We start from the raw sequence: 27907 nt of genomic DNA, 5'->3' as shown, positions 1-27907 counted from the left end.
TCCTCCTACCTCTCTGACCTACTATCCCCCTACTTACCCGCCCGTACCCTCCGTCCCTCTGGCTCCGGTCTGCTCCACATCCCCCGCCCCAACCGCCCCACCATCGGTGGCCTTCAGCCTCTCAGCCCCGAGGCTCTGGAACTCCATCCCCAGTGCCTTCGCCGCTTCCTCCCTTTCCTCCTTCAAGGCCGGTCTCAAGACCTTTCTCTTTGACTGTACCTTCAGCCTTCAGCTCCCCTCTCGACTCTCCACCCCCTCCTCGCCCCCTCCCTTCCCCCTGACCATCTCCCCCATCCTCGCTCCCTCCCTTCCCTCCCCTCACCCTGACCATTTTCCCTCAATGCTCGGGTCCTGACCCAACTGTCCAGCGTCTTGGGACGTCCTCCCGACGTGAAAAGCGCTCTATAAATGGAATCTTGTTGTTGTTGTTGTATAGGCATCAGTAGTTTCAGCGTTTGCCTCACAAATCACTGGGTTCAATTCCCGGGAAGGGTAACCTAAGCCAAATTTCTTTAGTCCACACACTTCTGTTTATCTTGCAGTAAGTTGGAACCCGGTTGTTAGTCGATTGGCTGATCCTTTTCCGGGAGTAATAATACCTTCAAAAAAAGATTTTTTTTAAAAAAAGTACAACTATTTAATCACAGTTTGTTATAATATTATATTTATATTGTTATAAATATTATAATAATGATTTGGCCACTGTTTGTGGGACACTTCTGTGTACAATTGGCTGTCGCGTTTCACCCACAAAATGTACAGTCAATTCACTTTAACAGTATATTCTGTGAAGCGCTTTGACATCAACGTGATAAGGCGTTATATCCAATGCAAGGATTATTATTATTATTTCAACCAGAGTGAACTTGTTTGCAATATACAAAGCCTGTTATTTCATACATCAACTGACTGTTCAAGTGACCAACTACATTACTGGACACCACTTCTGTACTGCACTGAACAAACTGAATAAGCTGGGAGACTATTGCTTTGACCTTTTAGACTAAGCCATTTAATTTTAAAATGGGAGTCTTTTTAATATTTAATCGTGTATGTTATTTGTTCTGTATTGTGTTTGGGGCATTAATGGTTTTCAATTGCTGTGCAGTTTATAGGTTCAGGTGGAATGTCATTTCATTATTATTGCATGCATTTATTTAAAGAGATTATTTGCCCATTATTTCTGGACAAGAGCTAAAAGCAGACTAGAAATCCCAAATAGCTAAGAGAACCTGATATACACTGATAGAGCACTATTTGTGTGCATTTAAAGCCTTCATATTGTATCTGTAAAACAGATTGAATACAATACAAAATGACGTTTACACAGCGCCTTTCATGTCAAGAGGACGTCCCAAGGCACTGGACAGTCAGGGAGTTGGACCCGATCTGGGGGTTGCGATCAGGGGGGGTAGGGATAGAGGGTGGCTGAAGACGTGGTTGAAGATGAGGGTCTGAAGGAAAATAGATACCAGTTCAATTGTTCAAGACAATTAAGCAACAACAGAACATGATAAAATAACCAAATTTATTAGATTTGTTCAGCAGCAGATTTTTGTTCCAGTGAAAGAAGTATCTCTTTTTGTCTAATCAACGTACAATAAAACTTCCACCCTAATTAAAATACATCTGTCATAATTAATACACACAGGATTCTAAAAGCTCCATGGAAATTCCTTACGATTTGAAATATATATTTATATAAAAAACTGTAATTACAATCAGGTGCAATCAACATTGAATACGTGTGCAGGCCTTTAACTAATTATACATTTAGGCAGCTAGTCTAGGTTGTTTGTAGGACAAATGCCAGTTGAAATTGGACTTCAGTGTGAAGTAAACGAAGATGAACAGTCATCGCAGTTATTCATTGAGCAGGAAGGACAGGATAGGAAACCTTGCCTCGAGTCTGGCAATTTTAAACCTGATCAAGTAAGGTAATATACATACCTGTATTAACAGTCACCTATATTTGGCAGGAACATCTTTCTGATGGCACTTTTTCTCAGTCTTTAAGTACATTTACTTTATAACATGCAGTCAACATCAGAGAAGGGAACAACAATAAGATAAGTGACTAGAAATTAAAATTCCCAGTCCTTGTAATTGTCCCTCGTGCGGTATTTATGTATTCCATATTCAGATATCAGACATTAAAGCCCACCTATATAATTAGAAAGATTGTTCCTTACGATATCAATTTAAAAATATACTTTTAACAAGAGTTACTTTGCTCCTCAACTCTGGTTTCTGCCTGTGATTAGCACAAACCAGAACTGAATAGGAAAGCCATTGGATAACGCCAGCTATTCCTACAGCAGGAAGGTAAACATATTCTGGAAATAAGACCATTATTCCTTCAGTTCCTATTGAATCACATTTTTGTACACCCAAAACATTTTTGCAATCGCTGATTTAACAAACTCTGTTTCACCTGATCACGACTTATTTTTGTTCAAATTTTGTGTTTTAATTATTTTTTATGTTAAATGTTGGCTGCATGGCATAGTCTGGTGGATTAGCCTCGCCTTTCAGGGTGCTTCCTGTTAACATTGCAGAAAACATTGTTTTCAACAGTTTGCTGAACGGAGCGATTTAACAGTATATAAAATATTGTTACATTTCTGGAAATCTTAATTTAAGATTGAAGCAGACATAAACCACTCTGGCTCCCAATAAGCACATGGAACTTATCAAAACAGATTCTTTATTTATGTGGGATTGATTTTACCTCTCTAGACATTCAGCTATCTGCGGTCAAAGGGCCAAGTTGGATACTTTGGCCGAGAGGTTATTTACAGGCTACACCGTCTACCAATAATTAACATCCAAAAACAGCAGCAAACTCACTTGATTTTAGTTACACTTTATGCTCTTTTTTTTTCCTCATCAAATTGTGTTGTCGAAGATATCTTTAGCTCAGTAGTTTCCACATTTAGTTACTTTTTATAACATAATCAGTAGTTTCACCTCAATCGTCAGGTTGACACACATTGCCACCTTCAGTATAAATCACCTTTCACCCTCGGCAACACTAACAATACCATAATCTCTTGAAAATTTACAAATGTACAACATATTTATAACATTATACGTCTCATACTCTTACACAAATCCAGTGCAAAGAAATACATATAGAGCCTCATAATAAAAAGTCTTCCAAAAAAAATTGATAAGAGTTGGCATAAAAGAAATATTACTGAAGGCAAAGGGACTGACAGACAGACTACCCTTTACAACAGCTAATGGGCCCCTGCTAATTGTTTTAAAAGGGTGTCATGTAGCTAAATATTTCTAACATATCCAAATATACTGGCTGATATAAAAATATAATGTATAATGTATAGGAAAGTCTGTCTTTTTCCCCGGATAGCAACTGGATTATACATCTGAATCCTCTTTAACAAGAGTGGCGGTATCCTTGAAGGTATTCTCTGTTGCACTGAATGTTAAAGGCTTGTTTCTGGAAGATGGCTTATTTGGAGGTGATTCAGAGGACGGAGGTATGGAAGATGCTTCTTCAAATGGGCTGTTTGCCTGTTGCTCTTTATGTTCCTAATAGGTAGATTAAAGACACACATCCATCAACTTCAATTTAAACTTATTCTATACGTTTGCTAAAAAAAGCACTGAACTTAAATATTGAATTCTAATTTGTTTGCAATGAGAAATTTCCAATTCTACTGCTCAAATGTGATCGAAATATCAAAGACGGTACTTTTGATTCTCAATTGATTTTGTTTAGTCGATGATGCAGATCATTGACTTCTTTCTTAGGACTTCATCCTTAACAAGTGTCTCTATTAAACCCTGTAAATGAACCATTACCTCGTTGTACACTGGGTTCTCAAAGTTTGTGCCTGGTTTGAGTTTTCGTCTGAAGAAATTCCACTTGGATTCCTGAAAGGAAAAATGAAATGACAATTTCTTGAGCTTTATACAAGATTCGATTACACGGCTGCTAAACTAACATCCTTGTCTTTCTCCAGCTCATAAGCCAAGCACAAAGTGGCAATGACAGTGACAGATCCAGTAGGTGAAAGAGGACACGAGAAGAATGTGGGATAGGTCGGGCAGAAATAACATTCTTTGAACACTCCAGCAATTTGCTTGAGCCGTTATTCAATCCCCTCTTTGCCTATCTTCAAATCACACCTCTTTGACCATATGTTCGGTCACCTCCCCTCTTGTTCCAGCTCACCGACAAACCACACTGCTGTTACGTGTCCTGAGACGCTGCCCATTTGAGGAGTGCTGTATAACTGCAAGTTGTTGTTGCTGTTATTGGAAGCTGACACACACACTCTGTGCACATAGACACTCTTCCCCTGTGTACTGTATAAAAGAAAGAAACCACTTATGCTGGTCTAAGCTTTGCTTTCACCTGAGCTTGTGGAACAGTTGTCATCGGTTTGACGGTGGATTCAGGTACAGAAATGTAGTTGGGATTGTCAGCCTGACTGCCCTGCGATTCCTCTCCAAACGCTGAAGGAACCTGGATCAACAGTGAAAAAAAAACATAATCTTCAAATATAATGTTACAACCCCAGCTGAGCTCAGTGTATAGTTTGGAACACAACTGCCAGGATGGTGGAAGGCGAACTGGATGGACCTTGGTATTCTTTTGAGCAATTCTTATATTCTTGATGCTTCTAGAATGGACCAACCAGATGCTAGTTATTATCCTCACTGCTTTACCTCAGATTGCTGAACTGCAGCCGGCTCACCAGCACCTTTCATTCCAAACATGGGATTCTCAAAGGTAACCGGCTCCTTTCCAGTCCTGGCCGTAAAGTCTTCACTCTGTTGAAGAAAGAGAATTGAATTGGACTTCACACATATGCTGAGCCCCATAGAACCATAGAATTATACAGCACAGAAGGAGGCCATTCGGCCTATCGTGCGTGTGTCGGCTCTTTGAAAAGAGCTTCCAAATCAATCCCACTCCCCCTCTCCCCATAGCCCTGATCAACCCCACTCCCCCCTCTCTCCCCATAGCCCTGATCAACCCCACTCCCCCGCTCTCTCCCCATAGCCCTGATCAACCCCATTCCCCCGCTCTCTCCCCATAGACCTGATCAACTCCACTCCCCCGCTCTCTCCCCATAGCCCTGATCAACCCCACTCCCCCGCTCTCCCCCATAGCCCTGATCAACCCCACTCCCCCGCTCTCCCCCCATAGCCCTGATCAACCCCACTCCCCCGCTCTCCCCATAGCCCTGAGCAACCCCACTCCCCCGCTCTCTCCCCATAGCCCTGATCAACCCCATTCCCCCGCTCTCTCCCCATAGACCTGATCAACTCCACTCCCCCGCTCTCTCCCCATAGCCCTGATCAACCCCACTCCCCCGCTCTCTCCCCATAGCCCTGATCAACCCCACTCCCCCGCTCTCCCCCCATAGCCCTGATCAACCCCACTCCCCCGCTCTCTCCCCATAGCTCTGCAAACTTGTCCTCCCCAAATAATTATCTACTTCTCTCTTAAAACTTGTTATTGAATTGACTTCCACCAGCCTTTCAGGCAATGCATTCCAGTGAGTGCACATTCCATTAAAACTCTCCCTCTATCCCCCCGCCTTGCCCCTTCCTTCCCCATCTTCAGCTCATGCCTGAAGACCTTCCTCTTCGACTGTGCCTACTGTCACCTCCAGCTCGGGGTCATGCACCATCATGATCAATCGCTCTGGGGCGCTACCCTGTGTGAGGGGTGCTGCGTAAATGCAAGTTGTTGCTGTTGTTATTAAACAATTGTACCTCCAGAACGCTGGCAATAACTGAGCAGGTTTCACATCTTACCATCTGCATCACTCGGTCAATAGCAGAATCAATCTCAATTCCTGAAGCTCCGCTCTCCATCCCAGTGTCCGCTCCTGATCTAAATGTTACTCCATTTCCATTCCCACTGGATTTAACAAGATTGCTTAAGCTTCAAGAAGAGAGAAATAATCAATGAATACTTTGTGACTTATCAGTGTGAAACGCACACCGTACATCAGACGCGAGGCGCCGCCCAGCGCGGAGGGCGCTATATAAATCCAAGTTGTTATTGTTGTTATCAAAATAACATCAAAGCGCTTCACAGAATATACTGAAAAGCGAATTGACTGTATATTTTGTGGGTGAAACGCGACAGCCATTTGCGCACAACAGCGTCCCCACAAACAGTCGTGGAATGAGAGACCAAATTATTATTTTTTTAAGGGATTATTGGTTACTTGTTAAAAATTAGGTTCATTATGTGATTAATGTCCATGCTGATGTACAGCCTGCTTGGGGTTTATGTGTTAATAAAGAATGTTATTGTCATCTCTACCGTGGGAGCTTAGGGAATGATGGCAAGACTGAGCCTGTTCGTCTGTAGTTCAGGAATCCACCAACAGCAAGTGCTCCCACGATGAGAATGATAATGAGCGTCACTAAGACTGTTATTGCTGCAAAAACAAAGACAAATATAAATCCTTCACAGGATCCTTCACACTGCAATGTTGTCAAACACCATCCTCCCGTTCTTCAAATTGTGTCAAGTAATTGGGGTGTGGAATGTCCTATGAGGGTGGTGGGGGCAGAGTTCATTGTAGCCTTCAAGAGGGAAGTACACAGGCATATGAAACAGATGGGCTTAAAGGGATATGGAATTAGACAGGGTGGTGGTGGGATTGAAGCAATATCTTTGCTCTGTGAGTCAGTGCAGGCACGATAGGCCGAATGACCTCCTTCTGAGTGGTAGCTTTCTATGTTTCTATGTCCTTGTAACAGAAAAGATATGTGGTAATTCTGAAGAAGTCATTGATATCAATGAAGTCATTGGTCTGGCTAAAAGCCACACTGCTGGGAGGTGTACATAAGCCCAAGGTTTAAGGCCAGGCTCCACACTGGGAATAAGCAAACACTGTAATGTGTTAACACATTGCTGAGTGAATGGTGACTCTCAAGTAATAATAATCCTTGCATTTGATACATCGCCTTATCAGGTATTCGAGGCATCTCAAAGCGCTTAATAATAATAATAATCCTTGCATTTGATATAGCGCTTTTCACGTCGGGAGGACGTCCCAAAGCGCTTCAGAGAATATACTGTAAAGTGAATTGACTGTATATTTGTGGGCGAACGCGGCAGCCAATTGCGCACAGCAATGTCCCACAAACAGTCGTAGATTGAAAATGACCAATGTTTTTTTATTATTGTTTTGGGTTTTGGAGGGATTATTATTAGGCTCTGTGTGGAGTAAGGAAACTTGCCCGAGGTTTGGCCCTCTGCCTGGAATTGAACTCAGGTCTCTCACTTGCAAAGCGAGTGCTCTAACCACTGAGCTACAGGACTCCACAGGATATACTATAAAGTGTAGTGACTGTATACTTTGTGGGTGAATGCCGCCATGTACCTGTTGTTTGGTGTAATTGGCTAGTCTTTCCAATTTGGCAATAAATGCCAGAATAGCCATGAGGGCACCTGCAGTGGGCAGACACAAAAAAACAGCACATTTCAAATTCTACAACAAGAATACTCTACTTGGTCTGTTCGTTGTGAATAGTAAAACACACGCATTTCAACAAACTGTAGATGTGTCTTATGTCAAGCTGGCAGCAGTTTTACCTCACAATCACAACAATAACCACAAATTACATTTGTTTAGCGCCTTACACATTGAGAGGAAGTCCCAAGGTGCTGGGTCAAGACTGCAGGTACAAATTGGGAACCACATTCCTTTGCTATTCCTCTCATGGTTGTTGGTTCACCTTGCCATTGTTGTAAGGATTTACAACATAAGTGTGCGTTAAATTTGACATATTTCAAATTATTAGACTAAATTTCAGATTATTTGCAACTAATTTTATGATCTGGAACTTACGTGCACTTTGCCACGTCCTTATCAATGTAGCATGTTCCTCCGTTCCTACACTGGCAGGCAGGAGGCATGGCTTTCCTTACCTCAATGGCTGAGGAGAGAAAGGTTTACAAAGTAACTTAATATATTATGATAGAATATAAATTATATATAGATATCTCAGTTATCTGAGGTTTACAGCCAAGGATCCCACAGAATAAAACAAATTGGACATTTGATGAAAACGCCATTTTATTTAACACATTAAAAAAACAATTGAAATTTGTCTAAATCGATTTTTTTTAAACTGGAAAATTGAGTGTAAATACATTGACTGTGAACTTTATTTTATTCTAGCTAAACTGCATCAAAGCATTGAGTCCACCAATCAAGTAATGTGATTGCTTAAACCTTACATACCTGCATCACATTCAGAACTGGAGCCTGGAAAAAACTGGCTGCCCTGAGGGCAAGTACATGTATAGCCTCCGGGGTTTAGCAAACATAGGTGACTGCAGACATCCTGGCAAGGGTTAGGCACTAGCAAAAGAATAACACATCAACTAGCATCCAGTTTTAAAAGTCCATTGAAATCAATTATCAGTTTTGTCAGGGTGATTTCATTCCCTCCCCCTCCCCCATCTCTTCCCCACCCTTCCATTTCATCTGGTCCCACCCACTGCGTCCATAACCCGTAAATGTTATGTTTCTCTGGAAAGGGAAACACAAAAATATTGCTAATGTGGCTCACGGACGTTTCTCAAATGGGGCATCTGGCCCTCAGCAGCCAAAAGGTTAGACCCCCCCACCCCAACCTTGAGTTGTGATTATGTTGGGTCTTAGATGGAAGCCTGTACCTGAAAGGTTGTACCGGTTCTGTTGGTAGACGAGCACTTGAGTGAGCCATGGATTGACAGTCATTATTTTCACCTTGCGCCCATTTCCAAATTTGTTCTGTTTCCACACTTCCCCCCTCTCCTTTGATGTCCAGTACAAGTGATTCTCAAAGACATCCAGACTATAAGGGTTACCCAGATCTGATAAAACAAACACACACGGAGACAAATAGAAGCTTTTTAACATCGACTGCGCTCCTGGAAATAGAAGGATCATGTTCATTTTTTGTAAGGCCGATTATTTTGCTTTTTATTTCTTGATAAACATAGTAGTTATATCAAATGCAAGGATTATTTGTAATGCAAATTAGGATTCTGGGTTGGGGTGTCGCATACCTTTACCTGAGGTTATTTCTTTTAGCCAAACTTTGCATTAAAACAAAACATTGTAATTAGTTACTGAAGCTTCTGAACCATTTATTTTTACTGTAACTGCTGAAACCATAACAGAATGGTCGCCAGGTAGGGCAGACCTCACCTCCAATAATGACCAGCTTGCGGTCAGTGCCATCATGTTGCATGGACTCAATGAGGTTCTCTTTGGAATCGCACCAGTAGACTCTGTCACCATTCAGGTAATCGATGGTAAGGCCCGTTGGCCAGCCCAGATCACTGTCCACCAGTACTTGACGATGCTGTCCATCCATCCAGGCCATCTCTATCTTGGCCATTCGGCCCCAGTCGGCCCAGTACAACAGGCTGAAATGAGGGTTAAAAGCAGAACACGCAAATTGGATTAGCCAGATTCTAAATATTAAAGCAAAACACATTCTATATCTGACAGCCACTCAAGAGAAAGAAATGCTTAACCACTTATACAAAGATAATAATAATCCTTGGACTGCCACAGGATACACTGTAAAGTGAATTGACTGTGTATTTTGTGGGTGAAACATGGCAGCTAATTGCAGACAGCAGCGTCTGTCCCACAAACAGTCGTGGATTGAGTGACCAAATTATTATTTTTTTGATTTGTTTATTTATTTATTCATTTTTAGGGATTATTACCCCTGAAAAGCAATTCTCCAATTGACTAACAATCTAAATTACATGATATTCTTGCTACCTGTGCCAGAAGGGAATGTATTTTTGTTTTTACGTGAGTAGTTTCATTCATTGAAATATAATGGGATGCTGCCCTTCAAATATGGTTTTGTTGAAGGAGTTTACTACAATCCTATTTCCATGCAGAAAAGGTGCTTGTACTTCATAGAAACAATGGATTAAAGTTTAAACACCTTCTATAAAATGGCAGAAAAATATTTACCTATAGTCCCTACAGGGTATGGAGTGAAATTTAACTGTAAAATAATTCCAAATTTCCAGAGCTAATGAGAATTGACTTACCCAAGTTTAGGATTGACAGCAATAGCAGCTGGCTGGTCGAGTTGGGAGGAAATCAACCATTTCCTATATCTCCCATCCAACTTAGCCACTTCAATTCTGTTTGTGGTGGCATCAGTCCAATAAATATGTCTTGAAAAACAAGTGGAATTACCTATAAACATTCTGATTAACGAGGCTGCAATGTGACACTGGAATTGACTGAAATATGTTAGTATAAAGACTTTTCTGCTCTTTAACTTTTAACTTTTCTCTGCTCCAGTGAGGTTCACTGAATAAAATAAAAAGAGCACATGTAAACTTTACACTTCTTGATTCTTTCTGCTGTATTTATTCTCCATATAAATGCGGATTTAGGTCAGTTTTTCCAAATTGGGAAAACATTTAAATTTAAAGCATCGCTTTAAGTTCTCTTCTTTTGAGTATTTTGCTTGCTACACGGTCCTTTTTCGGATTAACCAGCGTGGTTGTAAAAGCCATTTGTAAAAAAAAAACTTTCGTAAAATAACTTCTGGATAGTCAAATCATTGAAAGGCAAAGATGTAATATGAACAAGATATTTTTAGTAATACCAGAAGGATATAATTTTCTCATAAATTATTCTGTTAAGATTGATTCTCACATATCTCAACGATATCACTCATTGTTCCTTACCTTCCAACCCAGTCCACTGCAATGCCATCAGGTGACACTATATATTTCAGCTCTAGATCTACTGCTGTAATTGGGTTGTTTCCATTGTCATCAAATGTAGTAAGGTGAGCTCGTTTTATAGCACCATGGTCTGAGCCACGTCCCAGGACAGTCCAGTAAACAATACCTACAGGAAGGACACACTGGTTACTTAACAGGTGTTATTCCTCCTGTGCTTGTATTGCTTAATAATGATAATAATCCTTGTATTTGATACAGCGCCTTATCACGTCTTCGAGACGTCTCAAAGTGTTTCACAGGATACGCTGCAAAGTGAATCAACTGTGTATTTTGTGGGCGAAATACGGCAGCCAATTGCCCACAGCAACGTCCCACAAACAATCATGGATTGAGTAACCAAATTATTACTACTATTATTTTGTTTTGAAAGAATTATTAGCCCTGGAAAAGCGATCTGCCAATCGACTAGCAACCGGGTTCCTACTTACTGCCAGGTAACCAGAGGCATATGGAGACTAAGGAAACTTGCACAATATTTCGCTCTTCCCAGGAATCAAACCCAGGTCCTCTCTAAACACTGAGCTGCAGGACTCCATGATCACTGGTCTGTGGCTGAATAGAATGAAGTTATTCAATAGGCTTTGAACAATTTCAGTATTTTTCTCATCCTGACAGGATTTTATTTGGCCATCGACCGTACTGGTGGGTCAGAGAGACACAATTTTACTCCAATCTGTCAGCACCACAACTGCAGCAGTTTCCCATAACATGTGAAACAGGACCAGGTAAGAGGAAAACGAAAAGATATTCTTTTGTTCTCAGCCATTTCCGTGGTATTTTGAGCACTCTAACTACAGGAAGCTACAGGACTCCACGATTTTATTTCAATTTATAGGAGACTAACTAAACATAGGATATCAAACATATCAAACACTATTCTCCAACCACTAAACAGAGAGATTAGTTGTTACAGGTTTACATACTGAGGTCTGGTTGTTCTGGTTCCCAGATATAGCCCACAGCCTTGATGTGCTCCTCGTTCTGTACATAGTCAGTGAAGCGTTCAGAGGAGAGGCTGTATCTCCGGATTCGGATGTTATCTGGCAGAAGCAAGATGGGTGGATTCCCTACAATAGAAGCAATTACTATCACTCGTACTATAATGACTCACATGAAGTCACAGTAAACCAAAGCACGGGCCATGCATTTACTCATAGTCAGTTTGTGTTTCCCACTTGAGAGTATTCAGCGGTTGTATTGACCAGGAAATCTAAAATCGATTGCACTGAAATGCCTTCTTAAAAAAAAAAATCTGCTTTTACAGAATATATTATATATTGGACATTTCGTTGAACATTTCACCATTTTACACATTTACAGGGTGACGCAAAAAATCACAATACCATTACAATGTCTTAAAGAAATCCTGATAGTTTTTAGATAATAGGGTAGCTGAAAAATAAGATTTGATTCAGTGTGTAGCAGCAGAATCTGGTTACTATATAAAAACAATCCTTACTTTTGATATAGCACCTCATCATGTCGTTGAGATGTCTCAAAGCGCTTCACAGATATATAACTGGAAAGTGAATTGACTGTATATTTTGTGGGTGAAACGTAAATCCACTCTGAGATGCTATGCTGATGGCTTAAGCTGCCTTTGATCCGATGAGCTTGCATTGTAAGTGACACGAAAATACATACTTACCGTTGGCTACACATTGAGTGCCGTGCTCCTCACCAACAGAGCGGAATCCCTCAGCGCAGAAACACTCGTAGCTCCCTTTACTGTTCTTGCAATCTTGAGGGCAGGAGCTGAAGATCTCACACTCGTTGATGTCTAAGCAATGAGCAACAAAATACAGTGAGTTAGATGTTTAAAGGCAAAGATTTCATCGTTGGAAGTTCAACACCCACCATTGACGCCTGTATGACCCATAGCTCTTAACACGATAGCGAAGTGTGGTGCCATATGAAATGACTGACCCTAGTAATTATTCATACATTCCTTGAGGCCATTATGTACCTTGAGGACAACAAGACTTCACCATTCTACACCAAATGTATAATTGACCATAATGCTCACTAACACAGTTTTGTTAGTACAGTTCAGCTTTGATTGAAGAAACAAAAAAGACTTCAGTCGGCGAGTCATAAACTTATCGAACAGACTCACTAGGGAGCCAGAAGATGGAAGTAGAAAATGTCATTTGTTTCAATAACAAATGAGATAGATTTCTGCTAGAAAATAATATCTGGGGATACAGTATATAGTTTGGGACATGGCATGTTAAGCAACTGCCACGATGGTGGAAGGCCAACTACACGGACCTTGGTCTTCTTTCCCCAGGAAATTCTTATGTTCTAAAGTTCTTACGATTGATATATTGTTCTTGTTAAATGTAACATGCATTTTGAGACTCAAACAATCCATCAATATTTGACATTTGTCATGTGTGAACATGAGGATATTGGAGACACTTACCATCGCAGTTGTTCCTGTCCACTTCACTTGGTTTGTAGCCAGATCGACAGAAGCAGATGAACCCTCCCTTGGGCAGGTCTGTACAATTGTGTTCACAAAGGTTTTCTGCACAGGATCGTGTGGTACCATAGACTAAGGCAACAATAAGTTACTATCACCATATTGTTTCGAGACATACTTGTTTCACTTTATTGCTTCAAGACATTGTTTGTGCCACAGAGTCACTGAAGATGTTAATCATTAGCAAGGTATGATCCATGCAAAGATAAACTCATCGTAACAGGAACAGAACTCAAAATATGAACACTTCGAGATTGAATCAAGACAGGTTAGGCTGCCTTGTCCTTAACTGATGAGAAATTGAAAGATTGCAAAATTATCGTTCAGTGAAGTCACTGCCAGGAGGCAAACATGAGGCAAACATTGAGATGTCGAGAAGATGTGAAAAGCGCTATGTCAAATGCAAGGATTATTATATTATTATTATAAACATGACCGCACCTTGAAGGCTGAGCCTTAACATGAGCCAATAGCTTGAGGGGGAAATATTATGAGAAGAAAAAAATTCTTTCGACACCTATAGACTCAAGGACCCAGATGGAATCTCTTATGCACCACCAATGTTAAGCGCTCTGGGATGCTACCCTGCATGAAGGCTGCTATATAAATGCAAGTTGTTGTTGTTGAGATGCCGGTCTCAACAGCCAAAACTGGACAGGGGGAAACTCAGTTAAGATTTCTTCCTCACAGTCGCTCTGCTTCTGAATTGCCTGTGTATGGCTACAAGCCAAATCTCCACCTTTATCTACCGAGTAGTATTGCTGCAAGCCCTCCATTTATGCTGAGGTAGTAGAGCTCCCCCAGTGACATGATCGAGCAGCAAACTGAAATCACTGCTGACCACACCAAATTTTAAAGGTATAGTGTTGATAAATAACAATTAGTGCTGAATAGGAGCTGGTGTAATACCCAGCTGAACCCGGCGATAATGTGCCCGCTTGTTAGCTTGGTTTCAAAATGCAGATGTTAAAATAATAGCAATAATCCTTGCATTTGCTACAGCACCTTATCACGTCTCAACGCGCTTGACAGAATATACTGTAAAGTGAATTGATTGTGTATATTGCGAGCGAAACGCGGCAGCCAATTGATTGGGAAATTGGTCATGTGAGCAGGGGGAGCTGGCACACAATGACTGGGTACATGTACATTTGTACATAAAGGTCTGGGTATAAAATGCAGATGTGAATACTTACAGCAGCCGAACTCGTCTGATTGATCAGGGCAATCACCATAATTGTCACACACATAAGCCAGGGGAATGCAGTAGCCGTTGCCACATTTATATTGCTCTGTTGTGCAGGGGCCGTGAGTAGGCGGTTGACCTAATCACAAAATAAATGGTTAAATATCGTTCGAGAGGTTCAGGAAAATGGCTATTCATCATAGGCTATGAAAGAGACAGGGGGAGAGAGAGAGAAAGAGAGCACGCAGTGAGACTTACAGTGTTCTTCCTTTTCATCACTTTCATCTCCACAGTCATCTATGCCATTGCACAGCTCGTGGCTGTACACACAACGATTGTTGTCACAGCGGAAACGGAAAGCAGCATCGCATGAGATTTCCACTACAAAAAAAAGACATTTGAAACCCAGCTCACTGAGAATATTCAGCATGTTTCAATGAATGCTCCTAGATTTGATGACCCAAGAAACCTAAATCTAAACGCTCAAAGGAAACCCGGTATCTTCAGATTTTAAACAAACGACAAAATACTGCAATGACGTTGGAAATCTGAAATAAAAACAGAAGTGGCTGGAACAGGCAGCAGGTCAGCAGCATCTACGGAAGAAAGGAAAACGAGTTAACGTTTCAGGTCGATGACGTTTCTTCGGAAGCAATTTCCTCTCTCCATAGATGCTGCCTGACCTGCTGAGCGCTCCCAGCGGCTTCCGTTTTTGTTTCTTAAGGTTTTAATTCTGTTGCTAAACAGATTGCCTGTAAACCTGAATGTCATGTGATGAATGAAGTGGCTTACAGCAAAGGTGGAGCTCCTCATCAGACCCATCCCCACAGTCATCGTCTCCGTCACATCTCCACTTTGGCAGGACACACACGTGATTGTGGCACTCAAACAGGAAAGGGGGACAGTAGGTGCCGTTGGGGTAACGAGTTGCTGTAGAAATAGAGAAGTGGAAAGTTATGGAGCTGCGATTTTTCACTTTCGAAATGTCAAGCACATAATTATATGGTGGAAGTGAACTATGGGATGTCTGCTTCTTAAAGTCACAGCTAAGGCAGGAAGTGACTTAGTTAGTGCACTCTGGTTGAGATCAATGCCGTTGATAAAGTTAGTAAGAGTACAAGAATAAATAATAATAATCCTCGCATTTGATACAGGTCTTCGAAACATCTCAAAAGCGCTTCACAGGATAAACTGCAAAGTGAATTGACTGTACATTTTGTGGGCGGAACGCGGCAGCCAATTGCGCACAGCAGCGTCTGTCCCACAAACAGTCGTGGACTGAGTGACCAAATTAATATTATTTATCTTTGAAGTGGTTTTTGAGTATATTGGCAAACATTGCCATTCTGCATAATCTGGTGGTACGTTTGCGCTTTATTAAGAGATGATACCCAGAGCGAAGCCGGTCGCTACTTTATCCCACATTTTCTGTAAGCAGATTGTTTTGGGGCGGGGCGGGGGGTGGGGCAGAGAGACACTCACGGCAGGTGCTTTCATCGGAATAGTCCAAACAGTCGGGATTGCCATCACATTTGAACCTCTCTGGGACACAGTGACCACTATTACACTCAAAGTAGTCGGGAAGGCAGGTCAGCAGCTCTGAAACAAGCACAGCGATATCCGTGGGTCAGTTAGCCGCAGGGAGCAACGTGAGGCTATTACATCTCTAATACACATATCTCATTAATATTGTGCATTACATATCTAATATCTAATACATATCTAATTCACGTCCTGCATTCTTCCAAGTTTTGACGATAAAGCCAGTGTGTGGCCTCATGTCGTGCTTTAACTGCAAGTGCATCAATACCTTTGCACAGCTGTCTATAAGACTTATTGACGTGTTTCCTTTGAGATGTCAGGGCATTATGTGGCTATGTTGAGGACTGTACCTACATGAGTAAGTGCCTACACTTTTCCATTTCGACAGATCTATCTATCGTTGTAACATCACTCTATACTACATGCTCATTGTCAACGCACATTCTTTCAAAATGTTTAAAAGCTCTAAAAGCTCCATGTGCTTTTCGGGGCTAATAATGATAATAACAATAATAATCCTTGCACTTGATACAGCGCCTTATCACGTCTTCGAGACGTCTCAAAGAGCTTCACAGACTATACTGTAAAATGAGTTGACTGTGTATTTTGTGGATGAAACGTGGCAGCCAATTTGAATGACTGAAAGCGTACACTTCCTGAATCTAGGTGTTCTATTTCTGAACTTACCACAGTCTCGTTCGTCAGAGTGATCTTCACAATCATTATCATGGTCACACACCCAGCGGCCAGGGATACAGCGCAGATTGTCACAGCGAAACTCACTCTCTGTGCACTCCCGCGGGCCTGAAATACACCATCACAGCTTTCAGAGTGGATTAACGAAGTGAAGAACTCATTCCATAACAGAACTGTTCAGCTCTGGATATGTCAAGCAATGAAGGTAAGTAAGCGAGAAAGGAGCATTACTCCAAGTATTCTTTCTGTCAATGCTCTGTGTTAATCACAGTGAGTCATCTAAAGATTGTACTGTCCCATGTGAGATGGGCTTGCATAACATATACTAAAAAATACCATACATTGTACTTTTACCAAACCATTTACAGGACAGTGCTAACAACATTTTAGAAACAACTTGCCAAATCAGTAACCAAATAAAAAGTGATCTATCTTCAAGCAATGACGATGTGTACATTTGTTTTTGTGGTCAGTCAGTGTCTGACAAATGTGGAAACCCGTCACCGTGTTCAAGACTATCGAAGCCAGACAGAGTACCACATATGTATGCCACCTACACATGGAAATACCCGCGTCTGGAATGGAAGGAACACTCTCTTTCTGGAGGGATGCGCCCTGATCACCTAATTCTGGAGAGTATTGGGCTGGCAAAAGGCAAAGCTTGGCGGGAGCCCAGAGTGTGGGTTGGGGTAACTGCTGGAGGCTAACCAGCTAAAACTACACAGCTTGCCATTGAGAGCACTGCCTGGCAAACTTACGCATTGCTAGCCCAACTAGCTCGCCCTAACCCTACCCTTTAGGCTGCAGGTTTAATAGGAGCTGAGTGGCAAGAATCCTTGCTGCTCTTGTCTGCCCCTCCAAGTTATTGCCATGTGACAGGCTGGCTGGTCTACCATCAGCAGTGCCGTGGAATATTCCGGATCTTCCTGCACTCCCGAGACCACAAAGAGGATTGGCGTAATTCCAACACTTGGCTGCCAAGCATGAAACATTGGCGCCTGTGCAGCTCCAAGGAGACCTTGCTTACTACCCACAGGACAGTGTCAATGTGAGAGCTCAGTGTTGTAGCTTGATACACTACTGAATGAATGAGGCTTCACTACATACTGCAGTTTTGCTCATCAGACCCATCTTGACAGTCCACTTCTCTGTCACACCTCCAGCGGAGAGGGATACACTGGTGATTATCACATCGGAAATCACCTGACGGATTACAAGTACGTTCCTCTGTAAAATGAACAGAAACACACCAATTACATCAAAGTCCTTCCCTTCAGAATTTGTGCACGTATTACATCAGTGATACCCAGCAAATTGATCTTAACGTTCAAATAATCTGGTTAAATGATATTATACTTCACAGCTTCACTTTCACAATTACACAAGGTTTTTTTTGTTTGTTTGGATTGTTTTTTTTTTTAAACGTGATGCACTATATTGCAAGGGTTATTACCAACAGCTTATTTTCTCACTTACCACAGTTTTGTTCATCACTGTTGTCTCGGCAATTATCGTGACCGTTGCACACAGCCCACATAGGAATACAGCGGTAGTTTGTTTTGCAGGAAAACTCGGTGTGGTTATCACAGCGGTAGTCCGGTCCCACTGCGAAGAGAAATGACAACTCCATATCAACTTGTCTGCTCCCTTCACTCAGTAGGCTCTGGCCTGCTCCATGTCCCCTGCCTGGCCAGCGGTGGTCTGGCCTTTAGCCTCTCTGCCCCCACTCTTTGGAACTCCGTCCCACATTCTCTTTGACTCCTCCCTTGTCTCCTTCAAGGCACATCTCAAGACCCTCCTCTTCCATCATACCTCCTAGCCCTACGCTCGCTACCCTCCACCCCTTCTGATCCCAAATCCCAGCTCGGGTCCAAATCCCTGTCTGTCCAGCGTCTTGGGACATCCTCCTGACATGAAAGGCGCTCTGTAAATGTCATTTGTTGTTGTTGTGGTAAAGGAAATGGTAACTATCTTTCTGGACCTAATCATGAAGTTAAGGTCTAGTTGTGGAGGGGTTGCATGTTCCTTCAAGCCACACTCACTGCATTCATCATGAGGTTCATCAGAGTTATCTCCACAATCGTTGTCCACATCACATTTCCACGCCTGTGGGATGCACCGTCCATTGTCGCACTTGAACTGTCCAGGAGAACAGCTCCGAGAAGCACAGTGACCTGGGGCCTCATCAGAACCATCTAGACAGTCGTTGTCTCCATCGCACTGCCAGGCCTCGGGGATACAGCGCTTGTTGGCACATTGCCATTGGTAGCTCTCACACTCGTGCGTGTCTTCACATCACAGGGAATTGAGGCAGGTATGGAAAAGACAAGATATTACAATTTATGTTCCAGCAACCCATCAAATATATGGGACACGACATGCCAAGCGACTGCCAGGCTGGTGGAAGGCGAACTAGATGGACCTTCTTTCGGCAGCAAATTCTTATGTTTTTATGTTCTAAAAGCCAAGAAATCTATGTAGCAGTAAAAGCAGTGCTGTTAAATTGAAATTTCATTCAGCCATTGAACTGACATTTAGGAGCATCTTTGCAAACCAACACATGAAGGCGATACTGTAGCTCAAATACTACCGAGAATCTTTGAATTCGAATCCAAAGTTCTAAGATATCCATATCGGGTTTAAATTTAGCCCATTCTGGAAACATTTCCTGCTCCAAGCTAAAAAAATTAATGGTACATTCCACGCTCAGTAATTTACACTAAAGTCGAAATCAAAGTGGACAGTTAACAGCAGCTCGATAGTTAAAAATAAGAGATACTCACCACAAAGCACGGTGTCTTCATCAGAGCCATCTGGGCAATTCTCGAAAGCATCACACAAGAAGTTGGAGCTGGTGCAGTTACCATCATTACATTGGAATTGTCCAACTCTACAAAAGCGGACGGGACAAGTAGCAGGTTCATCCGAGCCATCCCTGCAGTCTCTCTGCCCGTCACACTTCCACCAGATCGGAATACATCTGCATTGCGTACCAGAGAGACATAACTATTACAATGGCAGGAACTTTCAATCTCTGCGTGATACAGTCACACAATTAACAGCACAACTCAACAACAACACAACAAAATTGCACTTGTACAGCACATTTCACGTCAGGAGGACTTCCCGAGGTGCCGGACAGTGTGGGTTTGTAGCTGAGCTGTGGAATGGGATCAGAGAGGGGTGGAGGAGGGAAGATGACCGAAGGTACAGTCGGAAAGGAAAGTTTTGAGACAGTCCTTGAAGGAAGCAAGGGAGGAGGCGAGGAAGAGGGGCTGAATAGTGGAGCAAGCGGGGGCCTGCAGAACGGAGGGAGTGGTGGTGAAGTTTTAATAGGTTGCAGAGGTATGGTGGAGCAAGACCATGGAGAGCTTTAAAGAGGAGGACAAGGATCTTGAACCCAATCCTCTGGGGCGATGGGGAGCCAATGAAGCTGGGTGAGGATGGGGTGATCGGGTCACAAAGTTTAGTGTGAAGCTCAGTTACTCTTATGAAGAGTCAGGGTAGAAAGGAGTTTTTTGATATCCCATGTAATTTCAGAGCATAAAAACAGCATAGAACAGAATACTGTACCTCTCATTGTCCAGGCACCTATAATGAGTACTCAGACAATTGTGAAAGCATTGAGCAGTATTGCCGACTGTCAGTAGCAGGAAATGATCAGGACATTCACACGTGTAGCTCTGTCCACCTGATGCGATCAAACACAGGTGAGAGCAGCCACCATTGTTTACACCACAGGGATTGGTCACTGGGAGAAAAGGGAGAGAAGTTGGTGAGACCTGGGATGTATTTCAGTGGACGAAGCAAATAATGGGAGAGAAGTAATACCATGTTATAAGATAATCAGTTATAACGATGCATACTGTAAGATGGATATGTGCTCAAAGCAGTCTCAACATTTGCAGTGTTGCCAACAGCAGTGCAGTATTTCTTACTGATCTTCCCTTTAGAGTGATTTGTTTTCCTCCTTAGCTGCTTCTTCTCACATATCACTATAAGTTATGCAAGTTTTTCCCGAGCTAGGAGGAGAATCGTAGAGACTGATAAGGCAGTTTAACAGCTGTGTTTGGTCAGCAATGGGTTAAATATACTTTACCCAGTTGCTATGGCACATTGCCTAAATTTTGACAGCCTTAATAAAATTGGCATCTTTCATTGGGGTCATATTTACTTATCATACATTAACGTAAACAGGGCAAATCCTATTCGATACTGAGTACATTGCTTTTCAACAAATAAAGTGATTCCAACGTTGAAATGCTTGTGCAGCAAATACCATGCCAAAAAAAATACCTAATTTCAGGTCAGTTTGACAAGTTGGCTACTTGCCTATCGGTTGCCTGTAGGGATGGTAGACATGGATATCAAAGGGCCTATGGGTGATGTTCACCAACAACATCTGGCCCTCCCCAGTGTATTTGTTTGCTTTCTCAACTGATCTGGTGTTCCAGTCTGTCCAGTAAATTGTATCCTCAAACAGGGTAATGGCAAACGGATGTGCCAGGGTTCCATCAAACACAGAGTGACGATGATTTCCGTCCAAATCGGAAAACCTACAAAAGATGAGACGTTCATTTTTTGATTCAAGTCCACAATGATTGGTATCTGAACTCAACTCAGTTCTTCTTCATTACAGTTGCTCGTGTCCTTATTTACGACATCTGGAGATGTAATATAATAATAATAATCCTTGCATTTGATATAGCGCTTTTCACGTCGGGAGGACGTCCCAAAGCGCTTCACAGAACACACTGTAAAGTGAATTGACTGTATATTTGTGGGCGAACGCGGCAGCCAATTGCGCACAGCAATGTCCCACAAACAGTCGTTGATTGAAAATGACCAATTTATTATTGTTTTGGGTTTTAGGAGGGATTATTATTAGGCTCTGTGTGGAGTAAGGAAACTTGCCCAAGGTTTCGCCCTCTGCCTGGAATTGAACTCAGGTCTCTCACTTGCAAAGCGATTGCTCTAACCACTGAGCTACAGGACTCCATGTAGCAAGCTAGCGGTCCTTAACCTTGTAGCGGAAAACGATTAAAAGTATCAGCAATAAAATATAAAGAGGCTAAGAAAATTATATTCCTATAATATTCTTGGCTGCTCAACTATACCCTTAGAAAATAAAGCTGTTTACAATAAAATTGGATTCAAACAGATTAGCATGCATTTAATTTTGAACACTTAAAATTTCCGACGATGAATTACTTACTCAATGTAGTTCAGGTGAGCATCACACCAATAGAGCTTGTCGTTCGTGTAGTCGATGGTCAGGCCCCCTGGCCATTCCAATTTTGTGGTAATAATGGCTAACTTGTGGTTGCCATCCATGCCTGCTCGACCAATATACGCCTGGGTACCCCAGTCGGCCCAGAAAACATACCTGTAAAACAAACACCGTGAAGGAGCCATGGAAATTAAACTCCATTGTGTAAAATGGTCAGTATGGTGGATGACCACAGAATGTTTTGTCCATAAAATATCCAGTCAATCCACTTTACAATATGTTACATGGAGCGCTTTGAGACATCTGAACAACCACAAATTATATTTGTATAGCGCCTTTCACATCACGAGGACGTCCCAAGGCACTGGACATCTCAACGATGTGATAAGGCGCTGTATCAAATACGAAGATTGATGTAATTTATGACCAAGTTCTATCACCTTAACAGTTTAACAAGGTTTTTTTTGCAACACAAATCCAGTGATGTTCTAGCCACTAGCAGGATCAGTTTTGTCCTGAGGCATTCTTTTCGAAGCTTATAATGGATTGTTTCCTGTGACTGAGTGAACAGAAACATCAATAATTCTACTCATGGTTCGTACAAACAATTTCTGCGGACTCTTTTAAAGCACGGTCAAATTGGGTACATGTAGGGTTTAAAAGCAGATTCCTTTTCATCTTCTGGGTTTAGTCTTCCTCGCATTGCCTGCATCTTTGGATTTCCCATTATAGTCGCACATCACCAAAGGTGCTACGGTTAATGCTGAACACAGTCTCTTACCCATACTTAGGATGAACAACAATGCCTCGAGGATAAGTAAAGCAGTAGGTATTGTTGGCATCAATACAATGGTCAATCAGCCTTTTCCGTAGACGACCATCCAATTCACCAACATTGAGGCACTTTTTGACATTATCAACCCAGTATAGTTTCCTGAAAAATACAATTAAACTCAGAGGTATTGTGAAAGCAATTACATGCACTACTCAGTCCAATAGACATATTTCTACCAGTAAAATACCAGCTGTTCACATTCCCTTTTTAAGCGTGTTTATTTAGATAGTAATGAACAAGAGTTGGCATGAGTTCTGACAAAAGGTCAATGACCTGAAATGTTAACTCATTTCCTCTCTCCATGAATGCTGCTTGATCTGCTGCAAGTTCCCAGCAACGTCTGTGTTTATAAGAGTCGCCTTTCTAGCTTTCTTACGGGTGGGTGGGGAGGGGAAGAAACAAGCAAGAGCATTAAAGAATTCAACATCTTAAAAGATATCATCTAAAATCTAATAGTGTTTAACATTGTCTAAAATTCTAGAACATATCCATGACTTCGCTCATAAGAGAAAAGACGAACAGACTGAATTATTTTATACAGGGTAACCTCTTATATCATAGTCCTCTGGGTCCAATAGCTGAGAATGGCCAACTTCTGGTCATCGGATCACTGCTGAGTGAGATCAGCAACGAAGGGACAACACAGAAGTTGGCCTTTGTTTAGTGTGGGAAGCCTGCCTGTCGGTCATGTACCTTGCTCTCTCGATGGCCTTATCTTACCTTGCAACCCAGTCAACAGCCAGACTCTCAGCCCCTAACAGATCATGGTTGATAACGGTTTCCTTTTGAGTCCCGTTCAAGAACATTCGCTCAAGAATTCTTCGGCCAAAGTCAATCCAGTACAATCTTTGCTCAACTCTGTCGAAATCCAGGGCCACCACATTGGTGAGCCCTTGGACAACCAGTGAGTAGAGTGCCCCGTCAGCAGACAGGTTCCGGATGTAATAACGGTTACAGAAGAGGAGGTAAGGCTCGATATTGCTGTTTTGCCGACAGGTTTTGCCATCGGGTTCCCGAATGTACCCTGGAGCACACTTGCAGACGTGCGAGCCCTCTGTGTTCTCACATATCTGGCTGCAAACACTCGGCATGACACTGCACTCATCAATGTCCTCACAAGTCTGTCTGTCAGCCATGAGTTGATAGCCAGGATGACAGGAGCAAATGAAGCTCGTCAATGTATTGGTGCAGATTTGGTTGCAGTGGTTGAGGGCTGGAGCACTGCATTCATCAATCCCTAAAGCCACACAACAGGGAAAAAAAAACGTTAAGAGAATTCTACCATTCAATTGGTTTTCCCACTAGATTTGGTTCATTTCGGTTACGATTTGCTTTGATTTTGATTGCAAAGAGACAATAGGCAAAACGATTTCAAACGTTACAGTTAATCTTCTATAAATACCGGAGATACATTCTTTTTACCAACTGAAGTTAATTGGATTTCTGATTTTCCATGCTTTCAGCCACTACGTCCTGAAACTCTCCCTCAATCCCTGTACCTCGCCCCCTCCCTCCCCACCTTCAAATCCCACCTGAAGACCTTCCTTTTTGACCATGTTTCCGGTCACCTCCCCCCTCCCTCTCCCCCCGGGCTCAGTGTCAGACTCCGCCACAGTCAAGCGCTCAGGGACACTACCCCACATGAAGGGCACTGTATAAATGCAAGTTGCTGTTGTTGCCAGGGAGAAGGTCTCCTTCAAAGTAAGTACCTACCACACGTTTTCTCATCGCTGTTATCAGAGCAATCGTTAACTCGGTTGCAGACCTTGACATTTTCAATGCAGTTTCCATTGTCACATTTGAATTGTTGGGGAGGGCACGTTGGCTCAGCGGTCTGACACATGTGCTCTAACTCATCGGATTCATCTCCACAGTCATTGTCCCCGTCACAGACCCACAGCTGTGAGACACAGCGGCCATTATGACATGTAAACTGGTGCTGGGCACAAGGCTGGTACGTACATCCTCTCTCATCACTGGCATCACCACAGTCATTACGCCGGTCACACCTTCGGTCAGATGTTCAACAGTGTGTTCAATACAGTAACCGAGATACAATCTCTGCAACTTGACTCGATTTGAACTGAACTGCACATTTTACACGTCTACAGCACTAACCCATAGGTCATTACCAACACCAGAAGCTATGTTTCCCATATATCACTGGATTCTCTTTTAGTATAAAACCATTAATATCCAAACAACAGTCAACAGATTCTGTCATCCATATATTACACAACTGTTGCACATACACACACACACCTTTACTCCCTCATGTACGCCTTGGGTTTCCTCTTAAATAGATTTCTGCTTTCGCCCACAAAATATACAGTCAATCCACTATACAATATATTCTGTGAAGCGCTTTGAGATGTCTCAACAACGTGATAAGGCACTATATCAAATGCAAGGATTATCATATTATTATAATTGCTACAGACCTGTATGAACTCCTGATACACAGCCCATTGTCACAGGTGAACTCAGACTCCTGGCAGGATCTCCGAGTGCAGTTCTGATGTTCATCTAGAGCATCGGAGCAGTCAGCATCTCCGTCACACACCCAGACTCGCGGGATACACCTTCTCTGTGGAGGCCGGTTGTTCAAACATGTAAATTCTGTAGCTGTGCAGTTACGGTTTGCTGGAATAAAATACATCAAGTTTGAGGAGAGACTCGATGAGCTTTCACTTAACCTACAGCCTTTTAACATCCTTTATTGGTAACAATTTTATCACCTGCACTAGAAAATACGTTCCCATACATCACTGTTAATCTCCTGTTAATATAAAGTCATTAATGTTCCAGACAACAGATTCAACAGTTCCATAATACCCAATTTACGTGCAACTCGATCAAATGGTTAGTACTGTATCAGTTATTGCCTTTCTACTCTAGAAGCTTGGAAATTGTTTAGAATCACTTTACAGCACACAGTACAACACTTTACAATAAAGCCCTTTGAATCGTCCTCCTGACACGTGATGGATTGCGTTTGTTCTGCTATAGAGAATGTCTCTTGCGGTGACTAACCACAATCATGCCTTTGATCTTCATCACTCATGTCCCCGCAGTCATTGTCTCCGTCACAGATCCAGGTCGAGGGGACACATCGGCTATCATCACACTGGAACTGTTGACTTGCACAAGTGCGCTCCAAGGAAGCTGCAAAGGAAACACATCAGCCGCTGCACTGAATAGAGGAACCAGGATAAATTACACTTCAGCATGTATCTGAAACGTGTCGGATATATAGTACTATAAGATTCCCCACCATCAAAATATTGAAATAACCGATAGCTCGTTCCCGATAGGAGAATATTCGCGTTTGTCGCATTCAAAAAGACATTGTCCACACGCAGAGGAACAAAATTATTGTTAGTACATTTCCTTCGTCATTTTGTATGTCAAGTGAATAGATATCACCTGTGGTTACAAAATTGCCTTATTACAGTGAAATTTGACAGCGGAAATTATTCAATGATGACAATGCTAAGGTGAACAGAGGTGTGTGGAGTAAGGAAACTTGCCAAAGGTTTCGCCTTGCCCAGAAATATTCTTTATGGGTGACATAAATCTCAATTATAGTTTCACCCACAAAATACACATTTAATCCACTTCACAATATACCCTCAGAAGCGCTTTGAGACATCTCGAAGACGTGATAATCCTCTGTATCAAATGCAAGGATTATTATTATCATTATTATTAATAATAATAATACACGAATTAAACACGAGTCTGTCTTTAGCAGCACCCAAACAGTGAACCTCACTCACCACAAGTAGATGGTTCATCTGAGCCATCAGCACAATCCGCCTCGCGGTCACAGTACCAGTGTGAGGGTACACAGCGTCCAGATGAGCAGCGGAATTCATGCTCTGTACAGGTCCCAGTGGCTAAACATGAACCAAACAGTTAGAACTTACATCTACACAACTTAAACCTCATCAGCAACCACGTCTCCGCACGGGTTTGGTTATGTCCACAAAATACACCAAATGCAAGGGTTATTATTATCTTATTATCATATTATTATTACAGTACTTGAAGATGGTAGAATACTTACCACAGTGGGTAGCACTCTCGTCACTCATATCTCCACAGTCATTGTCTCCATCACATAGATATGTGCGCGGAATGCAGATGTTCGTAGTTTGACATTTTACATAGCCAGACTGGCAAGTCCGATCCGCTACACGGAGGGAAAAGCACCTTTTTTACAAACGTATTAAACCATTGCATATTGAGGTCTAACGCATTGCGGTCTAGTACTGCACAATGTGTGAACCATATGTGAGAAATAAACAAACAAGACCTATAGTACACACAAATAAAGATAACAACATAAAAAGCAAAGCTTGAGCAGTTTATTAATACTGTCCTTGCAATAAACCCCAGTTGTGCTATTTATTGCCAATTGTGCACAGGAGTGTCCCACAAACAGTGGTGGACTAAGTGACCAAATTTTTTTTTTTAATATTTTGAAGGGATTATTGTCCCTGGAAAAGCGAGCTGCCAATCGACTAACAACCAGGTTCCTACTTACTGCTAAGGTAAACAGAGGCATGTGTGGAGTAAGGAAACTTAACAAGATTTCGCCTTACACAGGAATTGAACCCAGGTCCTCTTGCTCGCGAGGCGAACCACTGAGCTACAGTCCTCCAGATGAATGGTTAGTATGTATGGTACTTACGGCAGTTCGTCTCATCTGTAGTGCCATTGTCATGGCAGTTGTTCACCCCATTGCACACGCTGCTTCGATTGATGCACCTCCCATTATTGCATGTGAACTCGGTGTTTGGGTTACAGGTGGGGAACAAGCAATCAGCCTCATCACTGTTGTCTCCACAGTCATTATAATGGTCACAGCGATAGCTATAGGGTGTGCACCGACCATTGTCACACGTGAAGGCACTCAAGGGGCAGACGTGGAATGCTGGAGAGGGAGCAAAGAGGATTAGAGGTAAACTGCGCGAAAGGACAGTAAAACAAAATCACTTTTTTTTCTATGTAACTGCTTAAAGGAATTGAAAATCTCGTATCACGTTACCTTCCACGTACAGAAATGCTGCAAAATGGACTGCATGAAAAATAAAATGTCAAGATTTATTTTCCACATTGGTCAATCTACTTCCACTTTGTTTCAGCTA

The 27907-nt window shown here is 42.2% G+C and overlaps 1 protein-coding gene across 1 annotated transcript in view; it reads right to left on the bottom strand.

The window, feature by feature from the left end:
* Window positions 1–1509: 1509 nt before the first annotated feature.
* lrp2a (low density lipoprotein receptor-related protein 2a) overlaps window positions 1510–27907 on the bottom strand; it is a gene marked incomplete at its 5' end in the record, with an annotated part of 78695 nt that continues 52297 nt past the window's right edge. Inside the window, 36 exons of the mRNA XM_042336250.1 lie at window positions 1510–3555; window positions 3829–3900; window positions 4385–4495; window positions 4699–4803; window positions 5797–5926; window positions 6314–6431; window positions 7383–7450; window positions 7851–7938; window positions 8247–8366; window positions 8684–8863; window positions 9201–9421; window positions 10070–10198; window positions 10721–10886; window positions 11704–11847; window positions 12429–12560; window positions 13206–13337; window positions 14462–14590; window positions 14710–14832; window positions 15244–15381; window positions 15934–16050; window positions 16681–16797; window positions 17797–17916; window positions 18166–18294; window positions 18732–18977; window positions 19473–19669; window positions 20263–20440; window positions 21022–21245; window positions 21905–22075; window positions 22701–22853; window positions 23475–23991; window positions 24468–24763; window positions 25196–25397; window positions 25788–25919; window positions 26534–26653; window positions 26824–26949; window positions 27451–27693. Of these exons, the coding sequence (XP_042192184.1) occupies window positions 3382–3555; window positions 3829–3900; window positions 4385–4495; window positions 4699–4803; window positions 5797–5926; window positions 6314–6431; window positions 7383–7450; window positions 7851–7938; window positions 8247–8366; window positions 8684–8863; window positions 9201–9421; window positions 10070–10198; window positions 10721–10886; window positions 11704–11847; window positions 12429–12560; window positions 13206–13337; window positions 14462–14590; window positions 14710–14832; window positions 15244–15381; window positions 15934–16050; window positions 16681–16797; window positions 17797–17916; window positions 18166–18294; window positions 18732–18977; window positions 19473–19669; window positions 20263–20440; window positions 21022–21245; window positions 21905–22075; window positions 22701–22853; window positions 23475–23991; window positions 24468–24763; window positions 25196–25397; window positions 25788–25919; window positions 26534–26653; window positions 26824–26949; window positions 27451–27693 (5768 nt within the window). The remainder of the gene's footprint in view (window positions 3556–3828; window positions 3901–4384; window positions 4496–4698; window positions 4804–5796; window positions 5927–6313; window positions 6432–7382; window positions 7451–7850; window positions 7939–8246; window positions 8367–8683; window positions 8864–9200; window positions 9422–10069; window positions 10199–10720; window positions 10887–11703; window positions 11848–12428; window positions 12561–13205; window positions 13338–14461; window positions 14591–14709; window positions 14833–15243; window positions 15382–15933; window positions 16051–16680; window positions 16798–17796; window positions 17917–18165; window positions 18295–18731; window positions 18978–19472; window positions 19670–20262; window positions 20441–21021; window positions 21246–21904; window positions 22076–22700; window positions 22854–23474; window positions 23992–24467; window positions 24764–25195; window positions 25398–25787; window positions 25920–26533; window positions 26654–26823; window positions 26950–27450; window positions 27694–27907) is intronic.

The sequence above is a fragment of the Callorhinchus milii genome, unplaced genomic scaffold (genome assembly GCF_018977255.1).
Source record: "Callorhinchus milii isolate IMCB2004 unplaced genomic scaffold, IMCB_Cmil_1.0 Scaffold6, whole genome shotgun sequence".
Classification (NCBI taxonomy): domain Eukaryota; kingdom Metazoa; phylum Chordata; class Chondrichthyes; order Chimaeriformes; family Callorhinchidae; genus Callorhinchus; species Callorhinchus milii.
The sequence above is the reverse complement of the archived record's forward strand: the minus strand, read 5'-3'. Positions and strand labels throughout refer to the sequence as shown.